The 27,368-nt window shown below is 36.2% G+C and overlaps 1 protein-coding gene across 28 annotated transcripts in view; it reads left to right on the top strand.

The window, feature by feature from the left end:
* Nucleotides 1-27,368, top strand: part of RBFOX1 (RNA binding fox-1 homolog 1) — a 1,256,643-nt gene that overhangs the window by 1,225,174 nt on the left and 4,101 nt on the right. For 10 of the 28 annotated variants that reach the window (XM_064520437.1, XM_064520438.1, XM_064520436.1 and 7 more), the window contains one exon: nt 14,882-14,934. The exons of the other annotated variants lie outside the window; for them this stretch is intronic. In XM_064520437.1, the coding sequence (XP_064376507.1) occupies nt 14,882-14,934 (53 nt within the window). The remainder of the gene's footprint in view (nt 1-14,881; nt 14,935-27,368) is intronic. 28 annotated transcript variants of the gene reach the window in all.

The raw sequence follows: 27,368 nt of genomic DNA, 5'->3' as shown, positions 1-27,368 counted from the left end.
TGACTTTTAAATCATTAATTGTGAATTAGTGTACCTTCTCATAAAACAAATCACATGTTCTGCTATTTCTAGAGAGTAAACGTCACGAAAAGTTATACCGACAATGAAAAAAAACGAAGGATTTGTTTAAGAGGAAGATAGTGTTCTTAAATTCTGTAAAGAAAATGGAAGATGGTATCAGTATTAATGCAGTTGTTATCCTTAACTATTTTTTTGAAAAAACTCTCTAATATGCAGATGCACTTTATGTATAATTAGAATTGTAATAACCTGAGTTTGCTGCATAATTTTAGGTATCTTAAGTGAATTTTATATCTTTGGCTTTTTTTTAATTTAGTTTCTCTTTTCAAATGTGGTTACCTCTCATTTCTGACTTGCTTCCCCCAAGTGAATATGGTATCTTGTGATAATTACAAATATTGTAATTGAATTTCCTTAAGGGGGAATCCTAAAGCTAGCATAGGAAACAAAACAGAAACAACCTGCTCAAACATATCTGTGCATATGTGAAACTATATGCAAACATGGATACCTCTGATTACTCACAACTATAATTTGTGTTAATTTTATTAACTTTTCATTGATTTTTCACTGAATGTAATTTAGCAACCCTTTTGTGAATCATTAATACTGTAAGTGCTGAAATACAGTTCAGCACGACTGCTTGTGTCTGTTCTTCTCAATGTAATAATCACCTGCTGTCCTGTGATAATATTGAAGAGTCCATATTTGATTATACACTGCTCCTTTTCAGTGTTGATTTCAACCCCTATTTAATTTAATTGTAAATGAAATACACTTTACTGTATGCATTAACACCATGCCCAGTAAAATAAAGCAAGTGCCAACAAGTATATACTACTGAGGCAGAGACGTACCTTGGAAATAATACTTTATTAAAAAATATTTTTTCGGTCACAGATCATATACATGATGAATGGCAAGGTTCCATATTTGACATGTTTCTTTAATTGCAGAGATGGAAAGAGCAAATCTTTAGATTGGAGACATATTTTGGTAAATTAAAAGTAAAGGTTAACAGAAAGATTTGGGACTCCAGAATCGATACAGCAAGTCAATGGATAATGATCACTGTAGTAGAGCCCTATTGTGAAGAAATGCGATGGTATCCGTGTTTGTCACTCTTGGAAATATTGCTGGCAATAAGCAAAGAACGGATATATAGGGGAGAATCAGGTGGCAAGGAAACAAATGAAAGCAAAACATTTGCTAAAGTATTTGCTAAGGAAAATCACGTGCTCATAAAAATAAATTCAGAACCGAAGTAGGCCTTGCAGATATCTCCAGTCACTTCTCAGACTTATAAAACTGAAAGAAAAGAAAAACCCAAGCCAAAAAAAGAGGCATTTTATTTTATTTATGAAGCAATATAATCACTGAATATAACTCAAAAAGTAGAATGGGGTTCTTACTCTGTGTGATCTACATTAAATTGCTTTTAAAGATTTGAGCCTCTTCAAAGAATTGGAACAAAAATTCCACCTTCAATTTTCCAATATTTAAAATGTTATTGATAAATTTCCCATTTCTCATAACTGATAAAGGGGGACCTACTGGCCTATGTATGTTCTTCACCATTCTGGAGCTTTGCCTCCCAAACTCTCTAAACTGATACTGTTTGGAAAGAGAATTGTAATGACATGCAAAAGATACTAAATCAGGTGTCAATAAAATGTCCGCACAGCTTTTACCCAGCTTTCATATAATATTTTAAAAATTATAAATAAAAAATACAATTGTTAGATTTCTATCCAAGTCTGAAGTAAGGAAAACTAGCAAAGTCCTCAAATTTTATATTTATGACATAGAACGAGTCAAAGCATGGCAGTGGGGCGTATTGTCATTTTGTCATTGCATGTTCACTTGGTGTTGCTAGTATGTCTGTAATGCTGTATTGGATTTGACAGATCCATCACATAGCTCAGTGAATGGCTTGCTTGAATTAAGCCTATGGGCAGACTTATTCACATTGATTGGCTATTGTTTTTGTGTTTTATGATTTGATTATTGCATCTTTGATCAGAGTAAGAAAAATGTTCCTTTCTTGCATATTAACTTTGTCAGCAATATTTATGAAAGTGTGTATGGTAGTGTAATGAAACAAACCCCCAATAACAGTGAATTAGCGCTGTCTGAAAGGTAGGCTTTTCCCCTGTGCTGCTTGCTAACCCTGTAACACTTAATAATGATAATTGTGTGTTTATATATGTATGGTTGTGTATTCATATATATATATATATATATACACACACACACTCCCCATCCATCACCCACCCACAAACACACACGCAGACACAGATGCACATGCACACATATGTACAGAGGTATTTTACTCTGAGATTAATACTCTTTTTCTAATGCAGTGTCTAATTTAAATCTTGCTAAGAACAATGGAAAGATTCCCATTGACTTTTTTGGTGTTTGGATTATATCCCTCATCACTGGAAGCTGACTAGTTTTTTTTCTTTTTTTAACTTTCCTCCCCCTCCTCCCTTTTTAAAAAAAAACAAATAACAAGGCATACTCTGAAACATTCTAAACATAACATTTTGTAGTATAAAATATATAATTTTTTTCCCTGTCAGTTTGTGTTACGTGTTCTGTGGTCATACATAGGACTTTGTACAAAATTTGAGACAGGAGATTTTGTCGTATGGAAGTTGTGTATCTTCCAGGTCTGAAGTCTTACTCCCTGTAAAATCTTGATATTCCAATATTTACATATTGCAGGATTTACATTTTTAACATATCTATATGGAGTCTTTATTTTTGTCAAAGTAGTAGTGTCTACAGATAGATAATTTAATATTTTTTTCCAGTTCTCTTTGTGAAAGTAGTTGAGAGTAATACTTGATATTTGTAGTCCCATTATCCTAAAATACAAGAAACAGATTTGATTTAATTGAAAACATGCACATTAAAGGATCAAAAAGCAGAGTGAAGAATAAAAATACATAAAACACAAAATGTGAACTTTCGTAGATCGTGGTGATTTGTTGGATAATGTAGACTTCAAGATCTTTTTTATGAATAAAAATGAATGATACTATTATAGTTTTATTCAGATTATGTTCTCTTATTGAGGATCTTACTAATGATATATACTAAAAATTAGGGTTTTGACAGCATATAAAATATCATAGCATCTTTGGTCAGAGTTTAATTTACCATTAAATAATTTCATAGAAAGATTAGTATTTTAAACAGTAGTACTTCATTCATTTAATGATCACAGTTTTTAAGATTTAGGAGAAAGAGAAAGAGCTTCTACGCACAGTTCTGCTTCCTAAAGTGATTGGTTTGGGGGAGGAAAAAGAATAAGACACAGCAATATTTTCACTCCTCTACTCTCAGCTGGAACCTTCAAACCCTTTTGAAGTTTTCTGTGCAAGCTTAATGTAGAGAGATGCAGAGAAGTTCAGGGGACTGAGGATGATAAATAAGCACTAATCATATAGCCAATATTGAGTACCTATCCTGAGCTACCCAAATTTTGAGAATCAGAGAGGCCAGTTGGCGTCTTGACAGGTATAAAGATCATGTTTAGTTTTTGTAACAGTGATAATGTAGCATATATATAATGACTTTCTGCTTCAAACATTTAGGTTTGATCAGGTGATGTTTGGTCTGGTTTATTCAGGTTATCCTGTGTGGTAGCTAAAGCTTGTTTGTTCCCTAATATTGTGAATAAAAATGAAATCATTCACTTTACTGTTACAGAGAAGTAATAGATTTAGGCATTTGCCTATTAGGCTTGTATGTCTTTATGTGTGTATCAAATCTGTGGCAAACTAGATGATCACTGACATCATGTTAATATTTCATAATCCGTATTCATCACCCAGATCACAGTTCTGGGAAAGACCAGAGTAGATGACTCATGATATAGCCATAACAGTACACTTTAGTGAAGGAATTAGAGAACAGTTTTGATGATTATGAATAAAGAGAATATAGTAGAAAAAAGTCAAAGATAAAAAAATCAAATACATGAAGATTAAAAAATACTATGAACAGGGAGTTTCATATAGGGCAATTTTAAAAGAGTTTCCTGGAATAAAAATGTATTGCATATAGTAATTTGTAATGGTTGAGGTGTGGTTGACTCTAAAATATTGTAGAAATAATGCTTTTTGGAGAGATGCAGGGAGTCACGTTCGTGTAGTGAAACATGGCAAACAATTACATTTAATAAAAATGTGATCTCCTAGTAGGTCTAGAAAGTGATGTTGTACACTTGATGTTTTAATGTATCCTTCTAATATTCGGTAGCATTAACATGTTTTTTGATACTTTGAGAACTTGATTCACCAATGTGTGATATCAGTGTTGATGTAATATCCGTGCAGCTATTAAAACTACTTCATTGGTTCAAAACTGAGGTAATACAGTAGTGAGAAGGGTTAGGGTTTCTTGCCCAGAATGGTAGTAAACATCTAGTATGAAACCTCTATCATGTCAGAGCAGGTATTCTTCATACACCGGTTCTACTTCTTTTCCCTGCAGTTTCCAGTTGTCTTCTCTGTAACATCAAGGCATATATTAAGAATCCCCATAGACAAGGAAACACTTGACTGTTACTGTAAAATCTGGTTTGGCGTCCATGCCGGGAATCATGAAGAAAAATTTGAGAGAGAAGGCAGAGAAAAACTAAAGCCCAGACTTTAATATCTGCCATCCAAAAATGCTCCAATTTTCCACGAGGCTGAGTACCTTTTTGAGCACAGTGGAAGCTGTTAAGTGCTCATTTTCAAAAAAATCAGGGCAGCTATTTTGACATTTACATATCAACTTCAATGTCCTTGCTTTCTTTTTGTTTAATACATCTAGCCTCCATCACATTATAAAATGAGTTATAACTTGGGAATTCCTTACTTTAAAATAAAAGTTCCTAATAAATAAATGTGATTATAAATATATTCCTTGGATGCATTTTTTTCCATTTTAAAAAGAGGAGAAAAGATTTGTTAATATTTTTAAATAATTATCTATTTAATATTTAATACTGACTTCTTCACTATTGGAGGATGTTGAAAGAATGTGTAATTTTAAAATGTTAAAGTGTGTTGTATTCAGCAAACTGGATAAATATGGTGTTAGGGAGTTATTAAAACATTGATTCCTAATCCAGCAGACCAAAACTGTTCCAGTCTGTTGGGTCAGTGCTTGTGCCTCTGACATGATAGGCCATAACAGTTCCTTTGGACATGTCAGTGTCTAATTATACAGTTTTTAGTTTTCAGATCATTGACTCGATAGACCACAAAGAGGCAGATTAGAACAGCTATAAGTAATGTCAACCTAAGTGCTTTCACTGTGACTGCTTTAAAAGTAAGAAGGAATTAAAAGCACTGTGAAAGAGGCAAAGAGAAGATGAGTGAAATGTTACTGATAATGTATGGAATGAGTTGGATATAGTCCATATGGATTTGCCACTGCAAATTGTCACTACAGATGAAATGTGTTTCAGGGCGGTGAGGAAGTATTAAAAGAACACACTTAAAATAACTGTGTAGACTAAGTTAATAAAGAAAGAGGAAATTAACAATCTTGCTTTGTTTTACTGCAGCACCTCCCTTCTCAAAGAATTGCAAAGCAGTTGATTAGGTATTTAAATAGAAATTTTCTTCGCATGCCTTTGAGTTTGTCAGTTGTATGTATTCCTAATACTATAGGAGCACAGCTGTGGCAAATCGATAGTAAGAATACTGCACGGCAGGAATGGGAAAAGCAAGTTTACCCATGTATTCTAAAGAATAACCTTTTGTGAAAATGCCCTTCAATCTTTCACATACATGCAGAAAAAAAGGAAGGTCTTCATTTCAAATTTCGAATGAAAAGTATATCAGCCTCTAAACTCCATTTTGGCTGTTTGAATGAATTCTTAAATCAATCCTGTGAAGGTTTTCATACGAAGAGTGAAAAATACGCCTAAAAGACTGTAATAATCAGAATTTTCAAATGCAAATGCTAGAACTTCAAAAATAGCCTGAAACTAGCAGTCCTGAATCATACCAACATCGGTTTATGCTGCTGACACTCAGCACCTCTGAAAATTACTCATTTAGTTCTTAAAATGAGGATTTAGATTAAGTGTATAGAATTTGTTAATCACAGTAAAATGCCAATAATCTTAGAGCAGTTATACGACTGACATCAAGATGCATTCTGCTATTGATTTATGAGTTATTCAAAATGTCATCTATTAATCTAGGTTTCATTTAAAAATCTTGAAGATCCATTTTAAAATCTTCTCTGTTCCTCTTGCAAATAAATATACATATTCATACTACGTATATCATATTAAGTAGTCCTTTCATAGTGTAAGGACTGTCTGCCATTTATATTATTTTGTATATGGACCTGCATATGTGGAGAAATTCCACTGATACAGCAGGTTAAGCCAGTTAGAACTATGCATATTTATAGGGCTCTGATTAAAAAAAAAATTAAAAATAAAAAAACAGAAAACAAAATACACATGAATTTAAAATACAGGTGAAATGGTTATAGAAATTCCACTGGTTGTGATTTAGGACATTGTCTGCATTCTGGAAATATTCTAGAAATGTATTTTTGGGCAACAATTATACTAAGTTCTAAAATGCAGAGCCAATTTGCCAGAGAGAAATTCATTGTATGGTCTTCGGCCCTGACAGAGGGGTAAGGGGGAGAGAGAAGGAGAGTTTATGTCCAAGGCATTGGCATGAAGGAGTTGTAGCCACAGTGTATACGGTATGGGCTCCTTATCCTTTCCCCAGCGCACTTCACAGCATTAATATTAGGCTGTGCTACAAGGGTCTTTCCTTGTAGCATGTGGGTGGGTTTTTTAGTTACATAGTTCAATAGAAGGGCTAAAACCGGGTTTTTCTCCACTGGCTGTGTGAATCTGACATAGAAATGCAAATTATGAGAAAGCATTGGCCATTTTTCTCTAAGTTTTTTTTCCCTGGGCTAATAAAGGCATATTCCACAGGTCTTGGGAATACACATCTCAGCTAGTGTCCAGAAGCGTTGGGTATTTTTTCTTGTTGTATTTTTTTCTTTTTTTTTTTTTTTTTGAAATGTGTTTTTCACAAGTGCAAAACTGCTTTCTGGTATGTAAGTGAGATACTTCTGTTCATGAAGTTGTGTGCCTGGAGGTAGGAAAAAGCTTAATGAGAAATACTTCTTGCCTTTTCTGTCTCCTGCTGTCTTTGGCAGCCTGTCGTCGGTAAATCACACTGAAAACGTCCTGTGTTGAGCACTAAGAGGACACAGATAATAGCAATGGAGAGGTGCTAATTTAATTGCCTAACCTGGCGATCAAATTAAGGGCTCAGTTAAGTTGCCTGACGCAGCTCCTAGTGCCATGTGAGACCCTCTAGGGCATTAGAGACACCCGCAGAGACGGCCGGGACCCCGGCCGGGGCTGTCCGCTGCCGCGGCCAGGCGAGGGGCTGGCTGCCCTCCTTCGGGCCCACGGGCTGAGCGCCGGTGTTCGCTGTGAGGCAGCATTTACAGAAGCAGCTACATTAATTGCCTTTGATGCAGGGTTTTACTCCATTCACCTTTGAGGCCTGCCTCAAAATGTCAGAAACTTCTGTTAAATGTCATTTGACAGAGTGGTAAGGAATGACGGAGGTGGGAGATGCGTTATCTTTTCACCCTGAAAGCAGAGTATCTAGGTGAAAGCAGAGGATCTGTATCTTCCTCTCTGTCTTAGTGTCAGTAGCAGGAGTTAGGTTGAACAAGCAGTTCCGGGGATGAAAATTGCTTGGCGTGAGAGAGAAGTCTAAGAGAAAAGGATTATTTTCCTAATGTGTGTCAGGTCAACCAGCTTACTGGTAGTGCTGTTGAAGCTTGATATCACTGAATAAACCATTCATCATTTTCTGTTTATAATTTCGTTTTTACTTCATTTAATATAATTTATGAGTATGACTGTAAAGTTGTTTAGTTGTCTTTTATCTGTTGCGATTCAAATGCTATGAGTGTGATAATGTACTTAGATGTTACAGTAATGGGAATATAAAGCATTGTAATAGCAAAATCGGCCTTCTTACTATAGTTATTATACTAATAAAAACAAGTTTAAATTTTTTAATAGCCTTGATATTGAAATTTGGGACATTGGAAGGAAGGACTTGGAGAAGTCTTCGTAAAATCGTTTTAGAGAGAAACTCTGAAATGTCGTCCATACTTGAATATTAAGGAAACTATTCGGCCAGCCAGCCATCAGCTATATTATAAATCACAATTAGAAAAAAAAACCCTTGGCAAAAGAGTCCTAACAAAAACAATGAAGCCTGAAAGTTTAGAGCATGGGGGAAAAATAATTATTTTTAATAATATAATGGAGAAATGTGTAGATGTATCTCATATTACATTTACAGGCAAAATCATTGCTACATTATATTTTTAGCACCAGATTCCTGGAGAATACAGTTTGGAGTAGTTCCAGTGAAGTCAGTGCTTTCATTTAAGATGCATCAATTTTACCAGCTGAGGTTTTGATCCATGAAATCTAAATACTGACTGTGCCTGTAAATCATATGGTGCTCTTCACCAGAGAAAGTCAAGTGATTACATATAATTTAAATCTTCCCACTGTAACGTCTGTACAGTACTGTGCTTGCTTTGGTCTTAATTTTCTCTGTTCTGTGGCTCTGCACTGTTTTCAACAGTAGCTATATTTTAGGCAGGAGGATGCTGCACTTCTGTGGTAAGCAAAATGATTTAGTTTGTAAAGTTAGTAAGCAAAGTCCAAGAATTCTGGTGTATGAAACCTAGTCACTGCATAGTTTAGGGGATCATGATTTCTTTTACATTTTAATTTTCCTAGAGTTAGTGTGATTATTTTTAGGGAAGTCCCAATTCCTTAAAATCCCACTTTACCTTGGCTATGGCTTCTATTTTATGGAAGCTTGGTGTTGCCCCAAAGATGGCTTATAAACTTCTAGGAGTGCTGGGTTAAATTTTGTGTGTGCCAAATTTTTGTTCTTAATCATGTGCTGTGTAAAACATAAATAGTGTTAAAAAGTCTGACTTTTAGGGAAAAGACAGGACACAGGCAACACTTGGTAATTTGTCCCACGTGCCCTGCAAGCATAGCTTCTTCACCCACAGCAACCCGAGTATGTAGACCTCCCAGCACAGAGGTGGCTGAGAGTGCATTGGTACAGCTGAAAAATAGTGGGGCCAATGGCTATAGGAGGGAAAATATAGTAGTATATTAATGCTTTTATAGGAGTATGTAGCAGCAGAGACAGAGAAAGAGGAGCGCTTCTTTTCCCAGGGTGGAGAAACTGTACTCCAGCCTTTACGGGGAGCACGTGGAGAAGTAGTCTGTCCTGAAAATAGGTTGGATTTGTGGTTGGTGATGTTGAGATCCCTCAAATCATAACAAGGAGTGTCTGAGACCCACTCTCTGAACTTTTCTCAGATTCCCTTGAGGCAGGGACCTTTTTTAGCATATATTAACCCTACCCATATTTTCCACTTCCCAGTCCTCAGTTTTCCTACTAACAGCCAAACAGCCAAATCACGTACCTGTGCCCAGAGCCGCACTTTGGTTTGTACTGCACCACCCATTCCCTGTTGGGAGCTTCTGCTCGGTCTGAGCTCCATTCTGCCTTACTATGCCACTGGCTTTTAAAATAAACATAGCTTAACTTAGATTTAGAAACTATGATAAAGCTGTATATATATGTGTGTAAGGGAATATCAGAGCTTCATTAGTTGAGAAAACTTTGTTGGTTTTCCCAGTGAAGAGAAACTCCCTACTTTCTACATGTGGAGGAGCCTGAAGTTCCAGTAATGTGTCAAAGACAGCATGAAACCAGAACGCCTCTGTCTAATCTTGGAGCCATTTGACATTCTGGTAGTTGAGCTCGTTGGTACAGTGTTTATGAGGCTGGGAAACATTAAGGGAATTTTGGAAAAGTTTCAAGGAAACTCATAAAAGTTCTTTAAACAGCAATTCTGATTTAATACTCTAACTTAATTTTTCCTGAAAGAGCATGTAAAGTGCATGTAAAGTACATCCCGCCTAATTGTAATATCAGGTGTCACAAACTTGAGACTAACTCTCAGAGCATGTAGATTAAAAATGATTCCAAAAGACAGTCAAGACTGCTGAAATGTGTACAGAAAAGATTTCTGTAGAAATAAAAGCTCAGAATATTGCATAGTAATTACAAACTGCTGATATGGTTCTACTAAATATCACATATACAGCCTTACCTAAATTTAAATTCAGTAATCATACATAGCTTCTATATTAGGTCAGTGTGCTTTAAAATGAACGTATAAAAGCTTTTTTTCTGTGTAACTTCAGCACAGTTCAGGTACTTGTCAGAAGCAAGATCATAGGAGGCAGCTATTCTTGAAAACGGGAGGATGCACCATTTTGGCAAGGGAGAGTACTGGCAAAATATATTTATGAAATGTCTTAGGCCTCTTAATTAACTTGTGGTACTATAACCATGCTGAAGAAGTTAGTCTATGGTAAGAAAACAATTTTTCGGACATCCCAGAAGGCCTAATTTCTGTGCGTATGTAAGTTCTGATTAAGTCATTTGTCATCGGTAGTATTTTTCACTAAATAATGTCCATCATGAAAAACTGTAGTCAGTCTTCATTTAAATTCCTATTCTTCACTTGCTTAAACTGTTTTGGTTTAATATGTTATTATCTAAGTGTTGTCAGTGAGCTGGCTAAACTTAGAACAGTCTACATTTAGAGAGCTGATAAAGTGAGCCTGCAAATATTTTTTTGTCCTCTTTGATGTTCGTTGCTGCAGAGTATGCTTTTGGGTCTAGCTGTCGGACTTTTCCTGCCCATCTCCTGCCATCACAAAAACTTACAAAAAGGGTATTTGGATTTACAGTGCTAGCACCCTGCTCCATCTAAATATAAAAAATTAGAAAAATAATGACTGACAGTCACTGCTGAGGGCATAAGCCCTAATGTAGCTAATCAAGGATCTTGTGATATAAGGTCTTCTATAATGAAGTGCAGTACAAAAAAATACATATGAAATCCTGGCTTTTTTCCAAGCTACCCTGTGAAAAGGATGCTAAGATGTACGTGTTGGCAGGATTCCCTGGTCAAAGACTCTTCTAGAGCTAGCTGTTCCCCATTCTGCCGCACATGGAATTGGTCTAGGACATAGGTAGCAAGAAGGACAGAATGAAGGCTTTCACAGGCAGGGTTTCTTCATAGAACTGGTTCTGTGTCTTAATCAGCCATAGTGAAGATAAGGCTTGGACTCTAGCGATTAAAAAAATTTTTTAATTCATTTCGATGCTATAGTATGGGTTGTTTTCACCAAACTAACAGCATCAAGGAGGGAAAGAAAGCATGTAATGTTTTGGATATGGAGAAGACCTTCTGGGCAGAAATAGCAGTTGCTAAAACTGATGTGGAGGTTTGTGTCCTGAGGCTCGGGGGCTTTCATGCAGCGCCTGTGAGGAGTCTGGCAGGGCGTTAGGGGAAGCAGGGCATAAGAAATCACAAAACTGCTGAGCCTTTTTGAAAATTTGGGTGATGCAGACCCAATAACTACCCCAAAGTGTAAAAGAGCATCAAAATCACTTAATATTACTTTTGCTGTCCTCTCCCTCTGCTTCTGTCCTAATTTAGGAAATAATCTGTATGTTTGAATATTCCTTTTTTGTTTGTTTGTTTGTTTTTTCTTTTTTTTAACTTTAAAAGTATCTTTATTACCATACTGGTAAAACTCTGTGGCAGCTTTCAATTCACTGGTAGAAATAGGAAGCAGATCTATGGTGTTGGGAGAGGTGAGCCTATGCAGCAGTGTTTGCCCTTTGAAATGGCTGCTGAGGTGGGACCCAGTCGCTGGGAGCCCCACAGCTCCACTGTCCTGCCCCACGCATCTGGGTTTGCCCGAGAGCGAGCTCAGGCTGCCAGAGGCTCCCACTGCAGCACTGGCAGGCATTGCACGTACCCCAGGCTGTAAATATTGGGCAAGTCGAATATATCCAACTGCATTCAAAATGATGTATTTATCATGTAACTCTTTCAGTTAGCTTTTCTGTTTATCTCCCACACAAATAGTAACAGCTTTTAAAATTTTATTTAAATAAAAATCTCTGGATATTAAGTACATGTTCTTTTTCATCTGAAATTTCAAACAATGAGCAGGGAAGATTTAATCTTACGTTTTAACTGATAATACACAAATTTGATTGGAACACTTCTTTGTCTCTTCTTGTATAATAAAGCTGGGGTTCACTTACATTTCTGGTACCCTTTTAAACCACTAAAAAGTTTGTTTAATGCAATGTAAAAGTGATGATGCTGAACATTAAAACAACCTAAAATGCCTTGTAAAGTTCCAGCTTACCTTACCTGTGAGATTTTTAAACCCAGCACACAACGCACTTAGCTATTAAAACTGATCTTTAAAGGGAACAACCCTACATTTGCAAAGGACTGAGTTAGATTAGCTGGCCTTTTCCAGGTCTGCTTTTCACGTACTTTAAGAAAAATAGTGTATATATATGCACTGCAGTGCCAGCTGAACTCAGTAGGACTCCTTCCATAAATTATGGGATTAGCCACACTAAGGAATGCTTGCTTTGGACAGCAGGTTGAGATGTATAGCAGCACCTCTGATTATCAGTTCTTCCTCTGGGGCTGTGTAGGTAATAATATAGAATTCAAGTAAACAAAAATCAGTTACTATAAAACATTAAAGCCATTAAACTACTAAACAAGTGCTTGGAAACATTATCAAGAATACCTAGTTTAGTCATAATAAATTGAATTGGCTCATTGAGCTCCAGCATCTAGGCTTACTGTCCGTTAAAAAACTGATATATTATCATTTTAATGCTCAGAATTGCTGTGCTGAACAATACGTACTTTCCCCCTTACTTTTCAAATTGATTTATGGAGTTGTGAAATAAATGTTGCTAAAGGAAAATATAAGGAAAATAGTATCTTCCTATGTAAATCAAAGCTATATATCAAGGAATGTTTATGGTAGATTTTTTCAGTAGGTGTCACTTTGGGTTAAGTTTTTTCACATTAATTTTCTACCATTAATTAGGAGAGAGGGCTGGTTAAAAAAAAAAAAGTGAGATTTTAAAGCAGTCTCAGTAATGTGTGGTGGGAAATGTTCCAGAAAAACCCCAAATACAAGTTAGTGTTCTGGGGTCTTTCTGTAAGTAGGCCTTCCTATTATCACAAAAGTTGGTAATACTAGAGGCAGTGTGAGTAAATGTAGTGACAAATTATATTACCTATGAAATACAGAACAGTTTTGTATTTATAATGCTAAATTCATACCCCTTCAGTTTGTTTTAATTTATACCCCTTCAGTTTTTTAATTTCATCTTAGCATTGTGTGAAAGGTAAAGATCATTAGTTTATTAAATTGCTGCAGTTGGCAAAATAAAGAACAAAATTATGAATCCGTACATCCAACTGAGAATAGGAGAATTAGATGAAAAAATATACATTTTGGTCACTAAGTCTATTCATAGTAAAATGCAGGTGTTAAAATCTCTGAGATAGGGCAGAGGCAATAATAAGCTAATTCTGCTTTTGATCTTAAGCAAATCCTGTCCCTGCTCTATGGATCACAGATTCTTTTTTTTTTCCCCCAAAAATGTGAACTTTTAAATAACAAGGTTCACAGGGTTTTAACAAGAATTTAAAATATCTTTAGTGTGTTTCAGGTAAAGTAATAGAAATAGATTTTATTCTCTTAGGGGTTAACTCTTCAAGGTTCGGTTACCCCGAGAGATGTTTGCTCCTGAATGGAATAGTTTTCAGTAGGAGCTTCAGAGTACTTTGTGCTTGACAGAGTTTTGATCATCCTGCAGAACTGACTTTTCCAGGTGGGCCTTAGTACAAACTAGACCTAGTTCCTTTTCTGTAGACTCTTGCATTAAAGCTGTGCACAGCCTAAAAATGCTGTTTTTCACCTTGCTTAGCAGTGCAGGCTGGAGGAGCTGCCTGCAATTTGGAGTAAAACAGCACCTAGGTGCTGAAGCTTCAGGCAGGTTCTTCATTAATCCTGCACAACACAGACACCATCCAAGAAGCCTATGTATATGCATATAAAGGAAGAATTCGATGTTAATTCTCAAACATGGTTTTCACTAACGCAAATCCTGTTTGTTTTGTCTTCAGAAATTACAAATCAGGATTTGTGCCCTAATGGAGCTTTCTGCATTTTGAAATACTAGTATATTTAGCATTTCTTTTTATATTACCTGTAGAAAAAAGAATTTTGCAAGAGAAGGTTTATGTCAAATTACTGATTTCTCTAGCTTATTATCCTAAGATTCTGCAAAAAACTTTTGCATGTATTTGGATGACAGTATATGAGAATATACTGTGTCATAATTTTTTATAAATAGCAGAAAATTAATTTTCTGTTCGAAATCATATTAGAAATATGAGAAGTATTTTACTGTCAATATCCTCCTTTAAGCTGTACTAAGTAAATTGCAATTTTTTTCAAAAATACAGGGTTTTTTTACATACTTTGCATTAGTGCCCTTTAGTATCTATATCAATATAAATACCGTTTCATTTTTTATTAGTTTTTATAAATATATTTTAGCATGACATATCTGTAACACTAAACATGAAGCTTCCAATGCAAGAGTTTGTACATAGTCCATATCCAAATGTCACCATTATTTCATTTAAAAGATCCCAGCATGTCTACCTCATGATCCCTGTAAACTCTGTAGTACTGAAATACGTCAACACTTTTTCTTGCTACATTCATTAAAATTAAGCACCCTTACCCTACCCCATCTGTAAACATCAAGTCAATTGGCAGCTAGCACATTTCCCAGTCAGCAAGCAGTATTGTGAATTTTATCTTCTCTTGCAGAAATCAATTCGTCTTCGTTGCAGCAGATGAAATTTCTTGTAACACCTCTGCAGGTAACAATCATTGATACTTCTTGATGCATCCATCCAGGTCTCAATATCCTTTTTCACATGCTGCATTTAATCGTAAGAGAAAGCATAGGAAAGTCCATAATATAAATCTTTGGAATAGTTTCATTAATTTATAGCTTGAGCCTTTAGATTCTGCCATATAAAAGAATTTAGGTTATTTTGCTGACTTTGGTGTTTTATTTCCAGTTTAAATATTACATGGCCTAGAAAAGTAAGGATATGTTAAACCTTCTAATAAAAACTTGCTGTGCAGTACAATCAAGATTGTAACTTTAAAAAGCCAGAGCACTAATGAACTAACGAAAAGAATAAAGGCTTAGATGTGTGTAGGACATTGTAAGTGCTATAGATTTAACGATTTTTTTTCCAACTCTTTGGGGGCAAATATTGCCCACAAGGGTACTGCAGACCCTAAAGCACTCACAAAGTCTATCCTATGGATAAGATAGTGCGAAAGAGGGTCTATGTCTTCAGAGGATCACTCTCTAGTAAGTAAAAGGTCTCAGCTGCTTTGCTACTATACTATCGTGTTGTAAGCCGTGGGTACAGAAGAATGAACTATGTTTTTATATGGTATTTATTAATCATGATTTATAAGTATATTGAATATGTCAAGGGATTTTCTGTATTTTAAACATAGTAGTTTGAACAATCTTAGCCTTAATTCAGGTAAGGATGATATTTGATGCTACATAAGAAATCAAAAACCAAAATAAACAGTAACAGTGCTGGGCCATATTCTGCCAATTATGTTATGCAAAATAACATGTGAGTTTGTGGGAGCTGTGTATATTGAAGGATGAAAGGATATATAGTCTGACACAAAATGTTGGTGTTAAGAAGCACTTATTTATGGAGAGTTTTGTATTGGGTGGAGTTTGCTCTTTATGCCATAGTAAACTACATAGAAACAAATAAAGAACATGTATTTAGGAAAAAGAAGACAATAGTTAAAGTCAAAATATGCTAAAATTGTAATGGTCAGTATGCTAGCCATAGTGTTGTTGGAGGTAATCTGAAAAGTTCTTCTGTTACAAAACCTGATTTAACATAACTTTTTCAGAGCCCTAAATCAGTAACAGAATACATTTTGAGAAGACAACATATGACTCTTTCTTGATCTCACTAGACTTGGATTTTGGCATCCATTATTTCACCTGTGCCTAAAAAGAGAGTATGTCTTCCTTCCTCTTCCTGCTCTGCTCTGGATTATAGCGAGCTGTGGTAGGGAGACTACTGACTTATAAATCTAGGCCGTGTTAAGTAAGTATAAAGAAACTGATTTTAGTCATTTTTTTTTAACTTATGAATTCTAGAGATAGACATGAGGTCTTCAGTATTTTTCTTGTCCTGAAAGCAGTTTTCTGTTGTACAGAGTTAACCCTTCTAAACAGTACTTTATTTCTGTAATAAAGACATTTCTGCCTCTCCTGAAGAAAAGAATTTAAGTGTCCAGGACTGTATACATATTCCGTATATCACTACTTTGGCATTCCAGTCAAAAATATAGCACTCTTGTTTATCAGTAAATTCAGTGAACTTCACATGGAAGAAAACGGATCTCTGTGTGTGTTTATTAAAACATTTCAGTTTACGATTAGGTTACCTCTGTTGACCTGGTTCAGTAGTAAAGTATCTTTGGTTAGGTATGCTTCCAACCATATGGTAAACATATCAATAATAGGTGACTGTAGGTGCCTTTTTTGTTGCACGATCTAAAGGAGCAAACTAATGAAAGCCTGTATCTTATGTTCCTTTTATACCCAAATTTTCAGTTGTAGAATTAAAAGGACTTTTGGCTGTATAAAAAATTCACACTGTGGCCCATATTCCCATGTGCTGCAAGTTGCCAAAGTTACATTTAGCCTATCAAATCAGTAAGTTGACTTTTCAGCTAATTTATTAACTGGTACTTCGTGTTTTAATACAAGCTGCGTATGTGTGTGTGTATCTATGTATATCTATACAGACACTTAAACTCCTTCCTGTGGTTTTTCAGATGCATGCAAAACACCTGCAATACAACTTTATATGCTAGTAGTGCTCCTAAACTCCATTACACTGACTCAAGTGTGTTTGTAAGACTGGTATAAGATGAAGTTATTGATAATATATGACATTCTCTGTGTTTGAAATGTGACTATATGTGTGTTTGTATTGTTTTCTTGTGAAGAATGTGTGTTTGTAGATTTCGAATACTAATATAACAAGTCAACTTTTGGTGGGAATTTTAGCATCAAATGGAAATGGGAGGGTTTGGGTGGTTCTGCTGGTAATATTCACTCGTTTCTTCCTAATGCACTGCTATTCCTGCCAGAGGATACTTAACCCTCAGCTGCATGACATTTTTTTTTGGATTTGGGAATTAAATTATCTTGAAGAAATGAATATATGTTAATGAATGGATTGTGTGTGCATATACACACTTGTATTTATGTGCATCCATGCTTGTATACACATTATATAAAGAAAGCATATGCCAGTATCTGACAGAGGGATCCTTCCATGGGAAATTTTAAAATATTTTGCTCTTGACTGAATTCAGTGCATTCCGAGGCTAAAAATAATTACTCTTCAGAAAAAAAGTTATGTGCTTCTGGGCTAGATCTGTTCTGGCAGGCATGATTAAACAGTATATAAAGAGAGCTGAACTAGAACAGAGGTAGGGAAATTATCTGAAACCTCATTTCAGTTTGATGCTGGAATTTTAACAAGGATCTCTGAAGAATTTCCTCTAGCACATCTCTGACGATGGTTTTATTAGGAGGGAATTCATCCTGAGGCTTCTGGCTGGTGGGGGCAATTGGCATCTTGCCATATCAGGCTCCTTGTAAGTCAAAATGAGATCCAGAATTTCTAGTTTATTTGTTACATATAAATACAGGACAGTATTTATTTTGTATCTTTAGCATTTTTAATGCATTTTTCAAATCAGAGCTTTATATATATTTTTTTTTAGGTCTTGTAAGATCAAAATGTATAGCTCTTAAAGAAAGGATTATTTTCCGGTATCTTTTCCAAGTGCATTAGGATGTACCTACCTATTACATTTTATCATTTTTGTGTTATAAATGGGACAGGATCATTATTCCAGATTTATATTACTCTTATTTTCTTTCTCCCGTTTTTAACTGTTATCCAGCTGCCATCTAGGAACAGGAAAGTCCAGTGGGGTTGCATGCCTGATATTATTTCCTTCCCCTCCCCACCCAGTGTATATGTTCATGAATTTGGGATAAAAGGGAGACAGGCAAGTGTACAATATAAACTTGAATTTGGAATGAAGTGTGGCGGAAGCAGGTATAACATCTATCCAATTGTGACTGCATTTATTTACATTTTTGAGCAGAGTCATCCCCAGGAGGCAGGATTGTGTGTGCGTGAAAGAAGTGCATTAGAGAGCTTTAGAAGTTGACAGTCCTAGATTAAGCTATTGACCACCATTTGGTGAAAGATACGGTTTCCAAAGCAGATTAAACATTCTGAAAGGTTTAATTTTCAACTCTAGGAAAAACATATCATAAAAGCAGGCAAACTAAGGAAGCAAATATTGGAACTTGTAGTATCAAAATAGCTTGAGCAGAGTAGTTGCAATTTTTGATCAGGGCAATTGCACAAATCATTGCAATTTTCCGGTATGCCATCATTAACCTGTCAGCTCTAACACTACCACAAATTTAATTTATGAAACAACAATAAGATACAGAAGTGCTTATTTAAAAGCAAACTAATATTGGACAAAGTGCCTAGGGCGCTAAGATGCCTGATGTGCCTACTTCTACAATGGTACATAAGTAATTGTATCTGGTCAAATTTTGCCATACATGCTTGCATACATCTCATCATTGACTTATTCAGGTGTCTGGTATGAGATACTGGTCAGATTACACCTTTTGGAAGGAATTTCCAAGAAGTACATATAATCCAAACTGTTTTAGAAAAATGCTGTTTCAGAGAGATTTCCATCACCCTTTTTGAATTACTGTGTAAAGACATATGTTCAGTTGTGAGAGGTTTTTCATTTTAGTACTGCTGCCTATGGGTTTGACTTTATTTCATGAAGCAATTTGGCTGGGAAAATAACCATTTTCTACAAGATGCTTTTATTATTGCATTATGCTCTTCCACTAATCAGATAAAATCAAAGATGAAGATGAAGGAGCATCTGTAAGGTCTTTGCGCTAGTATTTATTTAAGCCTGTACTGCTTTTCCCTGTGAAAAATAGCAGATACTGAAGTTTTTGTGCTGGAAAGACTAGGAAATGTTGTACTAATGCACATTATTAAACGTCTTCAATAAATTCAAGTGTCCTGTATGTTGGCAGTTTACACTTCCTTTTACTGCAGCTGTAAATAGTTGTGCATAGCTTGTATGGAGCTGTATTTGTTACTGCTTTTACTGCTCTTGGTAGTTGCATGGTAAGCTGTTTGACCACTGGATCAGCTGATAAAAATCAGTAAGCGCTTTGATCATCCTCTCTTCTTCTTTCGTGGAGTTTGATTAATTCTTCTCTCTCACCCAGTGAAAACACTGGCAGCCCTTTTTGGCATCTTTGTCATTATCTCTTTGACAGCTTGCCTTCCTGTGCTTACAGTTCTAGGTCAGTTCGCATGGCTAGTCAAATGTGACAACATGACAAGATTAAGTAAAGCTGAGGTGCTGTGATTTGTAAATGGAGGATTTGCAATGTGAAGCTACTTTGATAACGGAAATAGTGAATAATCTGTGTTTGCCCTCAACAAGTGCGTATAAGCATGTGTGCATCTTCTGTACTCTGTTTTTTTAACGAAGCAACTGGACATGTTTCTCTGATAGAATGAAAATAGTAGGAGGTAGCCTGTGTGGGTGTGTGTATGGCTGTGTACAAGTACATGAATTAAAAAAAAAAATCTTGAGATTATCATGTTACATTTAAAACATTAAACAAAAAGCGATATTATTGTTTACTACAGAACTTTTCATACAAGTACAGAAGACTAAATGTAATATGCAAAGTACACAGTATATTTGTTATTGAACTAGATGACAATTTATTCAAGCGTTATTGCCCAAAAATGTAATAGTAATACTTAATAGGAAAATGCTTGACAAATTAAAGAAATATTTATTTTTCATTGAAATACAGCTGTTTTTTAGATGCCACCTGATATCAAGCTGCAGATTTCCCCCGTGGTTTATTGTTATTATTGTTGTTGTTATTACTTTGGTATGTAGATAAAATCTAACTTTCTGGTGTAGAAATTAAACAGAACGATGTTGCTAGCACGCACGCAATTATGTTAGCTTTTTAACCAGACATCAAGTGAAATCCCCGCACTTGTGGGGAAGCTGCCTTTGACCATTAGCAAACCCAAGCAAACCCAAGCAGCCATGAGTGAACACTGGAGAGAGTTTCCAAGCCGGGTCTGTCCCTGGCGTTGCTCCCCAGCGCTGAGTCAGCACCAGCTTGGGGGGGGGCAATCGCCTGTGCTGCGCTTTGTAGCACTTTTATATTTCTGCAAATCAGCCCAAACCTGTCATATTTAATTAAGTATATTTAACAAGGTGGCAGCTCAACTTTGGATGGCTGTAAGCATGTAGCAAAGTTAAAAAGAAGCCTGGAATACAGGAATAAAAACCAAACCCGTGTCTGAATGCCAATGACTGAAATTCCTGCAAAACATGCCCATCTGTTAGCAGGTGAAGCTCAGTTGGCCCAATGCAGATGTGACATAAAGAAGTAAATAGTCCAGAATTTGGAATTCTTCTCTGGGTACAGAAAATTCTGAATAGGCTTATTATGGTTGTTTTAGTTCCAACCTGAAGGGAAAAGTATAGACGGCTTTTTAATATTTCATCAATGACATATTTGTGACGATCCCTTCATGGATATCTTTTATTATTGCCCTATTCATATGATAGACTGTGGTCAAGTTTCTTGGGCTCTATGAAAACATAGAAATTTTAATGCTATGCTAACAGGAAATCCCTCCTGACCTTCAAAATATACAGGAGTTCAGCACTGCCGTATACCTTGAAATTTCACTATTTGATTGCACTATGTCTGTCTATACTATATCTTCCCAAGTCGTTTTCTCCTCCCCATCACAAATCTGTAAACCATTATCAGTAGTAAAAGAGGAAAATGATATGCAAAAGAATATTTTATGCTCTTCCCTTGCAGAATGATCTTAGTGTTTGATATTGTGCCTTTAAAACTTTGCATTTTAGCATTCTTAACCTTCACAATCAAGGAAAGTGACTGGGAAGTATTTTTATGAGCCACTTTCAGTCATTTTACTTGGTCTCAAGTACAGACTTATGGTAGACTCCATTCCTGATTGCCCTGTGAGATATTTAGAGACTTGTTGCTGACTTAGCTGACTGAAATGCCTGAAGTTCGTTGCCTTTAATATCCAGAATTAATTGAAGAGGTTTAATTGCACATGCCTTGTGAGATTGGGCACCATCCGCAGATACCATCCTTCTGTAGTCAAGATACTTAAGCAGAAGGACGGCCACCGCCTTTGAGTGTTGCTGCGCTGGCAGTGAGGTTGGGATGGTGCCCAGCCATGCGGTGGGCGATGGCGGGCCTCCGAAGGATGCCGCCAGTCCTTGGTATCATCACAGTCATGTGCCCAAGAGCAAGTCCTGGATGACTAGCTACTAGTCATTTGTCTGGATAAGGCCAGATTGCCAGAGCTTTCCTAGCATTCCTTCCCATTCTACGCTAAAATCTTCACTTTTTTTTTTTTTAATTTTATTGCAATTCTGCATGAAGGTCAGACATAAAGGATTTGGATTGCCTTTTCTGTGTCACCTGTGAACAGCAAGAGGCGCATCCTGCTAGAGCGCCCATTTCGTGGGTGAACAGTCAGGGTATGAATACCAAACTGCTCTTCATTATATTCCATTTTCTGTCACCTAGCCAAGTCTGACTCATTTGATTGCTTCTTCATAAAACTTAGTAATAATAATAGAGAGTCAATAAAATAATTTCAGTAATTGAAAACTATTCTAGTTGAGGAGTCAACACATGCAGATTTGAAGGAGCAGTAATTTTAAAATTCGATTGCTCAGTTCTAATCAAAGATAGTAAGGAACGGATTATATTGTGGAAAACTTAGAACTAAGAGCTTCCTAGTGATATATACAGTTTGCTTCTAATGTGGCAAGTAACAGGCAGTTAGAACATAGAATTATGTTGTTACACTATTTTCCATTGTAATTTTATTTGATCACTAGCTGGGGTACTACCAAATTTTTAACTTCTTTTCTTATATTTCTTAAAAAACAGATTCATCATTTTCTGGTCCTTCAGGAATACCTAGACTTTAAAAAATGGGGGAAAATGATAATGATCAGACAGCTACAAGCATTAGATTACTAAATAAATTCATGTGTAAAATTCTCATTTTCTCCTTTCAAATCACTTGCAGAAAATTTCTTTCATATTCTGTACTATGAATTTTGCCTTATTTTTGTTATTGTTAAACCTTATAGTACATATGTTGTTAAGCAGTCTCCAAATGTCTGTAGCGAGTATCAGAGCTCCACTGACTGTCCTAGATGTATATGGAAATACAGCCACATTACTAAAGAATTTAAATCCTAAAAAGATAATTAAGATGAGAGAAAGACATGCCTTTCCTATTTTTAGAAATTTCAGCAATAGCTACCACAGGTGATTTAAAGAGAGAGATTCAATTTAAAAGGCCTTACTAAAACAAGTATCTCACAACCAAGTACCATTTTTAATTCTCTTTTCTGTTTCCACAGTGGACAACAAATTATCCTTTTCCTTAGTATTTAAGCACTTCCAAACCTGGTACTGAAAAAAATGATTGAATAAATTGAAACTTAGCCTGAGTAAAGATGAGAGCGTATCAAGATTTCAACATTGAGCCATTGGTAAATAGTTTGCAGCTACATTAAGAGATGTTAGCGTTGCTACGCTGAATTTTTCCTAAACATTTCCCAGCAATGTGTTGGTCCAGCTGTTTAGCAGTAAGTGAGTGCAAGTATGGTAACAAAATGCTAGTGAACATATTGTTTTTTCCTGTTATGTCTTGTTCCAGACAAAGTGAAAAAATGCTAGAACTTACCTTGTTCTCGTTACTGGGGCATTGCACATTGCTCAGCAGATGTGTTCTTGACACAAGAATTTGTGAGTTCACATGTAGGCATTGATAAATTGATTTGATAGTCTGTAAAATACACAGATAGTCACATTGACTATTAATTTATTCAAAATACTTTGCCATTTGCATGTCCTAAATTTGAGTAAATTGTTTATCTAGGATGATCATTTCCAGTGTAAATGGTCGCAAAATGTTTAAACGCTGCTGATTTTAACGAGAAATTAGCGTGCTGGCATAACACTGACTAAATGACTAAGTGACTGCACTAGCTTACTGATTTTCAGTGTGGCAATATTGTTTAAATCCCTCCTGCTATTTTCAGAATGGAAAGCAGAATCTATTCTGCTAACCTTGTGAGCTTCTAAATTTCATGTCATGCAAGGGCGTGTTTAAAAATTAGCATTTAAAAAGAAACCTACTTGCTTTAAGTTTAAGCTGACACTGTTCCTTTCCTCTGTGGAAATGAAATTTATTAATCATAATAAACCCATCATATTCTGAAGGTAGAGGTCACCCTGAGGAGAAAAAAAAGTCTATTCATCACAGAGGATTTTCAATGCATTTTCTTCCCAGATAATATCTGAGCATGGATTCTCTCCCCTTTGGAAATACATTCTCCCATGGTTGTACCTACATACATTAAGTGTATCTAGAAGGTTGCAACAATGAGAATTTTGCAATTTAATTTTATACTCTTTCTTTTACGGTAGATTTGGAAGAATGCTTTTTAGGTTTTATATTATTTTACGTTTACATTGCACACATTTGTCCAGGTGGAATTCCAAGATCCTGTGAAAGAATGAATTAGGAGTATTTCTTATTTTAACAAGAATATGAGCATTGCTAATTCTAAAAGACCAATTTATGTTAATATTACAATACAAACTTCATTATTATCTTAATAGAAATGTAAAACATTCTGTTCTAAGGAGCAGTGATTTGCTTAGGTGATAGTTTTCGTGTTACGATTACTTCACTGCTCTTTCATTTCAAGGGAGAAACATCAGTTTATACAGTAGGATGAAAAAGCTTGATATAAGCTACTGTGTTGCAACAGTCATCTTTTCTCTGTTTTGAAATTGCTTAATGTGTTGTATTTATGTATATTTTCCTCTTTAACTCTCCAGATTTCTGTAAAATATAACACTATTAGCAACATGTTTTGTTACCTTGGTGTTACAACCACGCTTGTCACTTCGTTAGTTCAGTTAAATATCATACTAATTTAATAAAGCCTGGGCACTACGTATTTGGGCTTGTTCGTACTTACAAGTGGCCTGTGCATTTATGGCCACTTACTCCCTTGCCACGCTTGACCCACCGCATTGCCGATTTTGTGGGGTGCTGTTGTCTGGCCAGTGACGCCGCAGGAATGGGATGTGGTGTGGCGTCAGGACACAGCCCTGCAACGGGAGACAGATCAGGGCGACCAAAGCGGCGCGGATCTCCCCGAGTCAGCCCCAGGACAGCTAGCGGTCTGCAGCGGACCAAAACTAAGGTCATTCTTACAGATTTAAACTTGCAGTCCCTGCTCTGTATTGCAGTGCTGCTGGTTAATCCAAAAATCAGCACATCTGAAAATAAACTGATTCCCGTTGCTTTCAAAATAATAGATATGACATTAAAGAATGTAAAATAATAGTACATATAAGTCATCCTCCATGTTACTAGGAATATGAAGGAATTTATAGTGTTGGAAACTAGTCTAGCTTTAAATTAATCATTTTCCCTTTTTTGGTGTTTTCTTTCTGTTTGAATGAGATTCGAATTGAGAGAACTAAAAGTATAATGTTTAAAATGGGTTCTCAGACCTCGAAAGCAGGCGCACACAGAAAAATAAGGTGCCTTTTTCACTTGAATGTAGATGAACAAGGCAGACAAGATTCTATTGTGGCTACTATCAAAGCTAAGTATTTTAAACCTCCCAATATTGTAATGCTTGCATGCCAATGTGGAGGGTTACAGAGATATGGTTTATGGAAGTTCTTCCAACCAAAGAGGCTCCAGCGTGGCGTCAGGGTCAGACTCGTCTGCTGCCTTTTCAACTCAGAGGGTCACCAAGAGGCATTTACCCAAGATAAGCTGATCTGAGCAATTTTTCCTTCCTGTTTTTCTCAGTGGGAACTGCCTGGTTACTCTGCTGTTACCTGCCTCAGATAATTTCCAAAGACAGGTATTCATGGATATGAAGTGTTTAAATGGAATTGATATACAAATTTAATCCTTTGCTCACCGCTATATCTGGTGCAAAAGAGGAATTAATGTGTTTTATACGGATTCTCCATACATGTTTCCTTGAGTCTAACTTTAAGACCTTGAGATTAAGATGTTTGCCCACCATTATTCTTCCCCTGGACATTCATGTATCTATTCTATAGCTATCAGGCCTTCTTTGCCCCGATCTAAACCTTTGGGGTAAGAAATACAGCCCACATTCATGAACTTCTGCTACTTTCATGGCTTTAATAGATTAATTCCTTTTTACATATTATTGTTTAATAGAAGATTGAATGTACTGAGGCAGCACAACTAAAGGCATTCGTCTACTCTTGTGATACTTCGTAGTGCAACATCCAGATTTTGCCATAGACTACTTTACACGAACGTAAGCTACACTTGGCATTTGCACAAGATTTCCATTAAAAGTAATAGGAAGTCTGCCCATGGAAATTAAGACAGTATTTGGATTGGGTATCATAAAGATTTAAGGATAGCAGATGCCACAATATAGTTAATGTAGTAATATTTTTGCATTTTAATACTAATCTAAGATTTCATGGAAACATGCAATTTGCTGCTTATCTTGTGTACTCCAGACCGGGATTGCCAAGAGGGTTCAGGCAGGCCAGAATAAGCAAGTCCGGAGACCTCCCAGTGATGTGAGCTTGGGCTGCAAGTGTCCAAGAACCAAGCCAAAACATGCTAGCATGAAAATACAACTCTCAACATTACTCACTATTGTGAAAACAGGAGGCAAACTTGTGTTTGGAAAAATTTTGATCCATCTTGATAACCAGTATAAAAAGTTCAGCATTAAAGCAAGTGGGACCACAGGTCAGGACTGCAGTGACAGCACTGCGTTGCTGGAAAAAAATGACCTCCTCACAGTACTCTCCTACCAGGCAACTTTCACTTTGAAGTTTGTCCTGGTTGAGGTTTCTTCTACCTTTTTCATTAAGATGTGTGTTCATATCTTTGTGAAAAGGGAGAAGTGTATAACCTCTGCAAATCTATGACCCTGAGCTTTGCCACAGAGTAAGAGGCATTTATGTAACATCCCTGCGTTTTCAGTGCTGTAGCCTCTTGCTTTTAAATAGCATGGTTGTCCCAGAAAGTGGTTTACTAGGATTTCTGTACCCAATGAATCCCTCATACACTTGTGAATGTTGGCTCAGTGGACTGGAAAATAAAGACTCTCTTGTCTACAGCACTTCATGCTCCTTCCTTGCAGATTTGACTGGGTGGATGGGAATGTCTAGTTCAGATAGTTTGGATCTTCTTCCCATTCCTGTGGTGGATGCTATAGGAGTATGCCACGGAAACACTACTTTCTCAGTTCTGCCTCAACTGACTGTTTAGGATTATTTAATGAGATTCTGCTTGTGGAGGAGCAAATGCATGATTTAAAATAGGACAACTGTCCAGTTTTCAAAAAAAGTACATTTTTTTTTACCTGGAAAATAAGATAGTTATAAAGAATGAGATCAGTCTGGGATTACTGTCCACATAAAGTTAAAAATACTGATTTTATGGAGAGATACTAAGAGTGTTATTAAAACTCATTTTGGGTAGTACACTAGCCCTTGCATGCAAGACACCACAATGGTTTCAAGACTGTTTTTGTTGTTACGTGTGACAAATAGAAATTCTTTGTTACGGGACAATATTCAATACATTAAATGAAACCTAGCCTGTTGACATGTCCATCTCACTAGTCATAACCGTATTCAGACTCAGACTGTGAAACAAGGCTGTATATCTCAAGGTGAGGAGAAGGACTCAGCAGCAAATCAACTGTGTAAAGAAGCTTTGAAGTAGTTTCAACTATGAGGATTCGGTATGGGGCAAAATGGCAAAAATCTGATTTTCATGTCACTGTCCTTGCAGGAACTTGGCCTGAAAATTCAGACTTCAGCTATGCAAGTATCATGGCTTAGGATGACAATCTCTCTCTTCTTTCCAAAGACTGGGAATATGCAACAAACGTGTTCCCTAAAATGCAGTGCCTCACACTCTTCTACAGCTGCCCTCCTTAGCCTGATACCGATTCTTAATAGACTAGTGAAGCTAATTAT

Source organism: Dromaius novaehollandiae, chromosome 14 (assembly GCF_036370855.1).
Source record: "Dromaius novaehollandiae isolate bDroNov1 chromosome 14, bDroNov1.hap1, whole genome shotgun sequence".
Classification (NCBI taxonomy): domain Eukaryota; kingdom Metazoa; phylum Chordata; class Aves; order Casuariiformes; family Dromaiidae; genus Dromaius; species Dromaius novaehollandiae.
Note: the sequence above shows the minus strand (reverse complement) of the source record. Positions and strands in the feature narration are given on the sequence as shown.